This window comes from Manacus vitellinus, unplaced genomic scaffold, assembly GCF_001715985.3.
Source record: "Manacus vitellinus isolate BGI_N305 unplaced genomic scaffold, ASM171598v3 scaffold_8_pilon, whole genome shotgun sequence".
In the NCBI taxonomy this organism is placed as follows: domain Eukaryota; kingdom Metazoa; phylum Chordata; class Aves; order Passeriformes; family Pipridae; genus Manacus; species Manacus vitellinus.
In genome coordinates this window covers 2,022,049-2,028,048 of record NW_021940864.1, presented here as the reverse complement: position 1 = coordinate 2,028,048, position 6,000 = coordinate 2,022,049, and the positions used below count along the sequence as shown (strand labels likewise).

Sequence of the window (6,000 nt, the reverse complement as noted above, 5' to 3'; positions counted from 1 at the left end):
GGCAGCCTGTTGGCCCATCTTGCCATATCCAAGGGGCCCAGACACACAAAAGTGAATTCAACCCAACTCTGCGAGAACAACTTGAGAGAACATCCTCCTTATTATAAGGGGTTTCTCTGCCTTTGTTCTTGCGCTTTCTTACCTTGAAAATAAACTCCAAACCAAACCAACTTCTAGAGACGAACTTAGATGGAATATGTTTCTCTGAGCCTGCTGATCTACATCAACACAAAACCCACCCAAAGTGACACTTCTGTGCAGAGTAAGGCAGGTCCATGCAGTGTGGAACAGAAAACATCAGCATAGCTGGAGATGTCTTCCACCCTTCTGCAGTGGTCAACAGAAATGGAAACACAGGATACTCTCGTTCCTAGTAAGTCTGTGCTCAAGGAGGGCTTAAGCAGGCCTTCTGTCTCCTGCAAGCCCAGGAATTACAATTAATGAAAAAAACCTAATTATTTGTCATTGTTATAACACACTTCACATGAAAAGAAATCATTTCTACATATTTTTTTCTTTCAATTGTATATAAACACTACTTAATTCTCAATAAGCAGCTAACATCTTCCTAGAATAAAGGGAATCTCGGTCTACATGGTGGGAGATACTGGTTTATGATCTAATTTCTTTCTTAAGGTAATTCTATGAGAAGACTTTGTCATTTTGGTCTTCAAGAGCTGATGAAGATGATGTGCCATCTCTGATGGTTGTTCATTGAACAAAAATAGCAAAGTGGAATTAATTTTTTCTTTCCTCATAAAACATAAATTTACATGCTATGCTGAAGTCATTATTCAAATGCACTGTTGGAAGTGATTATCACACTGCCTCAGACACAAATCCATGCAAGTGTTTCAGTTCAAGTGATTCAGAGGAACCAATGAATAAATAGGGCCATCACTGTTTTTTGATGCAGGAGGGCAATGACCATTTCTTGTGTGGAAATTAGGAGCAGATGAGGAGGTCTCTGTTCTGTAAATCTGGGCTTGCATTTCACAGCAACCAAACTTGCTCAACAGAATGAAGAAATCCCTGCGGAAAGTCTTGGTGAAAATGGCGTAGAGGAAAGGGTTAGCACAGGAGTTGATGGGGTAAAACAAAACCAGAAGGATCTTGGATTTGGACACTGTGATGAGAGGAACCTTGAGTGAGGCTGATATTGCAAAAAAGGATATGGGTGCCATGCAGAGGAAGTCTGTGAAGATGAGTATGGCCATGCGCTTGGCAATCTTGGTGTCACTGTTGGAAGAGATCACATTGGGGTTCCTCACAGTGGAGTAGATGCAGATGTAGCACACGCATATAATCACAAATGCAAGCACGTTCAACACTAAAAGGCATACAACATAAGCCTGAGAAAATGGTGTTTCTATATCCATGGGCAAACAGATACTGACCTTCATGTAGCTGCTGACTCCAAATATGGGCAGAAGTGCTACTGTGAAAGCAAACAGCCAGCCAAAAACCATTATAATCACAGCGTGACGCAATCGAACCTTGCGGTGCAGCTGCATGGCATAGGTGATGGTGTGCCACCTCTCCAGGGTGATCACAGTCAGTGTGTAGACTGAGAGTTCACTTGCAAACACAGTGAAAAATCCTGCAGTATTGCATCCTGCCCCAGTTTGCCAGTCTATGGCGTAGTTGTAATACTGGCTTTTGGTCTGGATATCCACAGATGCAATAAACAACAGATAGATGCCTATGCACAGGTCTGCAAATGCAAGATTGCACATCAGGAAGCGAGGTACAGTGAGCTTGTATTGGCTGCTTATTAAAATAATGAGAACAACAGTGTTCCCAGTGACAGCTAAAATGCTGATAAACCATATCAGGACTCTTAGAATGTTGTATCCCATGATATCTTCACATGGATTGAAAGCATCAGGTTTTGGTGAGCAAGCTACGTTAACTACTTCGTTGCATAAACCGTAGTCAAAGTCATGCTCTGCTGGATCAAATCCTATGCCATAGCTTGAAACATAATCTTCAGCTGTGGATTGTATCTGTAGCTTTTCGCCAGGCTGCTCCTTAAGGTCTTTCTTGGCCTGAGACATGATACATATCGGATGTAATTCGGTGCTGAAATTGTAAAAAGAGTGGAGTTGGAAGCTAAGAGACACAGTGTGAGGCATACAACACAAAATCATCCAGTTTCCATTAACAGCTCAGTTTTTCTGTTTAGCTAATTATATAGATTACCTGGAGCTTGAAATTAATAGTCTGGCTGGTCCTTATTTATAAAATATTACAAGAACAGGTAAGTGATTTGGAAACATCATAAAATGTAAGGGAAACAAAAGCCTAATGTTTGCCTAACACCCATGATAGAGTTATCCACCTGGATAACAGCCTCTCTAAGAAGCCTCCCTTATTTGAACTGAGTTTCTCACGTAGCCTGTCACTGATAAGCTGATTTGTGCGTGGGGGAAATACATGATGATGAATAGCAATGTAAGACTGAGCTTTGAAGAATTAGTCAATTCATCTGTGTTCATAAGGACTCTGTTGAACCACAATAATGCTATGATCCCTTAATATTATTCTCAAATTCCCTTTTTCCTAGAGGTTTTGACCATCACTGTGGCATAGTTCTATAACTCCATCAGGGCATAGAACACCTCCAGTTTGTGCTGTTTATTTCTAAGTATCTCATAACATTACTGGCCAGTAACATAAATAAACAACACAAATAAGCTCATGCAGGTTTCCAGATAATACCTAGAAGCCAGATGCCAACATGAACACAAGACATGGTAGACCATTTTGTTGAAAACTGTTCTTCAAAGAAAATGGATTAGAAAGCAAGCGAAGCAAACCTAAGCCAAGCCACGCCAAACCAAACCAACATTTTAATGGAAGAAGTAGTTGCTTTTGTTTCTGCCAGAAAGTATTTTTTAAACACTCCAAGAATTTTTAGCAGCACAAGTAAATAAAGGAAAAGAGTTTCAAGGAAAAAAAAAAGCCTTTGAAGGTTAAACTAGTATTTTTGATAGTTTTGTGTTTGGTTTTATTTCATAGAGTATTAGCTCTATGCCCTTCTCCATCCCTAGACAAACAAAAGAAAAAATATTTTGGCTGAGATGATAGAAAGATGACTAGGTCCATCAAGTTAAGAAATATCAAGATATATTCCTGTATAGACATGAAATGAAGGGTCAGACTTTACAACAACTTCTCCTAGGCTTTGAAGTTTTCTGTCCCATAAACTTGTGTTTTATAACTATGGATTTTATAATCCATAGTTTTGCATGCAGACCTAATCTGAGTTAGGAAATAAAGTAGGGGAAAATGTGTTGCAAAACCAACACAGTTCAGCTCTGCCTACATTCAGCTATACCTCAGACTGCAATTTAGGTGTAAAATTTCTAGGACAGGACCCCAGCTTATCTTCCACCCTGACTTTCAGTACAGTCAAGACAAGAACTTTCTAGACAAGTTAGGTTGAAAATTTTGAACAACTGGTAGTGGCTTAAAAGGGAGAATTCTTCTTTGTAACCTAATTTTACCCTTTGACTTTGTGCACTCACTATATCTTCCAAAAATTGAGTTTAAAAGGTCTGCAAGAAAGGAAAACTAATGAAGGCCCAGCACCAGAAGGTGAGAGACATTTCCTATGAGGTTCTGAACATCCTCTACCATTATCAATATTTTTTATCTTGCCTGTCAACTGAGGCAGAAAACTGATTTTCCGTGAGGTCAAATATGCACTATGAAGGTCACAACAGCAATAACAAGGCATTACATTTTGCTCCCCTGTGTTCTACTCGCATAAGGATGAGTGAGGGGTCCACTGTATTGATCAATATATCAACAGTTCTCTAGCTGAAAGGGAATATAGGCTTCCAAGGAGCAATAACGGGACAGAAAGTCACTCATTTTTAGTGCAGCAGTCACCCGGGGTACTGCAATTGGTGGTTCTTCGTAAATGAACTGAATGAAATGTTTGTATCCAATCATTTCTCAGCATTAGTTAAAAGTAAACCTTCTCCCAAATTATGGAGGCACTGCCTGGACCTAAGTCTATTCCCTGGCAAGACTGCTATGTGAGGTCAATTAAATATTTCTGATTATTACAATTTATTAATTCTTGAATTATTTTACAGCCAGTGGTCCCATGTAGAACCAGGGTCCCATGCAGTTAGCTGCTGTGAGATGGTTACCTGTACTGTGAGCAGGTAAGAGGGGCAGCTGTGAAATCCCACGGGAAGGAAGAGGCATCCTCCAATACTGACTCCTTACCATATCTTTGCCCTGTGATGTTTACTCCTTGGGCTGTGCAGTGCATTCAGAGCAACAAGTTAAAACCTTGTCTGCCAAGGGACGGGTGGGTCCCTGCCTCCTTTTCAGGCTGTGGGTATTGTAATACACTCCACTTATTCACTTTGTAAAACTCTGTTACTGTTTAGCATTATTTTGCTCAAGTAAACTAGAAAAATAAACTAGAGAAAGGACAACTTAGAGAATAAAATTGAAATTGACAGAGTGCTCTGACAAAAATAAACAAAAATTACTACCTTTGTACAAGTTGTTATTTTATGTGCTTTGTCTGGAACTGGTGACAGCAGGATTTTGTGTGCTGAGAAACATGCTCAGCAGAACAAATAGTCTTAACCTAGGTTCTGTATTAAGCCCTATCTCAAACCAATCATTCTCACCAAAAGGTGACATCAGGTGAGTTGTGAGCAACTGATAGTATGTTCTCATGAGACAAGGCCCAAACATGACTCCTGATTCTGCCACATTTTTTGAAAAAGTAGGATTTCAAGTGACAGGTCCTCTGAAGAATAACGATCAAGTGTAAGGACAGAGTCATATCAATGTCATTCTTTTTGGTAGAAGGCGATCTTTATGTCAAAGAAAGCCAAAAGCTTACTGAAGTTCATAATGGTATATGTCAAGTTGAGAGTTTTAACATCCAACCTCTGCCCTATCCACACTTCAAGGATATTATTTTCCAGTCACAGAAAAATGTGAGGGAGTTCAACACACTGTACCAGACTTAAGAATGCAGCTTACCTTCTGTTAGGCCAGCATCACAATATTCAAGCGTGATCAATTCACAGATCAATATTTAGCATATAGTCCTTACGAGAATGGGAAAAACATAAAAATTATCTTAAAATTTGTGTCTCAGACTGGCAGAGCTTGATTCGACGTTCTCCAAAATTTGGAAAGCACTGTCGCTGTAACAGGTTTAAGCTTCCCATTATCACAACAGCACCTGTTCTCTGGCGCAGACAGATTTCGGAGAGGTGACCAACCAGGATTTGCTATGGCAATTTATTTTTTTCTAAGAGTTTGAGTGCTGCAAAAGTGTCAAAGAGGGAAAATCTAACATAAACTGGCAGCCAGAAAGGGGCCACACATCCTTGTTTTAATTCCTTCCCAGAGTTCCCATGTGAACAGCAGCTGCTGCTGTGATCCTTAGAAATGCACTTCTGGGGCTGATAAGGCATCCTTTTTATACTCCCTGGACTACCTGGAAGTATTCTGAGAGCCAGATAGTCACAGAATAATGATTGTCTCCTGTGAAGGGGCATGACAAGTCAGGACACATCAGGGTTCCCACCACCACAAGTGATGCTGCAGCACTGAACCAAGTACAGCTCTTGCCAAAAAAATATTACATGTTGTGTGATCAAGAACTATACAAACTATTAATAACTTTTAAACAGCCTGAGCAGCCTTCAATGCACTCACAACTTGTGCCAGCTGTCATGAAAATTGCTTTGAAATGAAAGCTGGTGTAGCTACTCTATGTGTGACTCATCTCTTTTGAAGTGTATTGTAATATCTTCAGTATTCAAACTGAACACATGTATCCATTTTCTCTCTTTAAGGTGGAGAAAGGATGTTAGTTTCCCACCAATTTCAGTACAAGACACATGACTGTATGAAAGAAATTACCATTTTTAATTATGTTAAAAAGCAGCTAACAGAAAAATTCTAGTAAATTTCTATTTATACTTAATATTTAGTAAAAAATACATCTGGTAA

The 6,000-nt window shown here is 39.6% G+C and overlaps 1 protein-coding gene across 1 annotated transcript in view; it reads right to left on the bottom strand.

The window, feature by feature from the left end:
* Positions 1–375: 375 nt before the first annotated feature.
* LOC103767611 (follicle-stimulating hormone receptor) overlaps positions 376–6,000 on the bottom strand; it is an 85,238-nt gene continuing 79,613 nt past the window's right edge. The window contains exon 10 of the mRNA XM_008934785.2: positions 376–2,082. Coding sequence (XP_008933033.2) covers positions 855–2,082 — 1,228 coding nt within the window. The 3' untranslated portion in view covers positions 376–854. The remainder of the gene's footprint in view (positions 2,083–6,000) is intronic.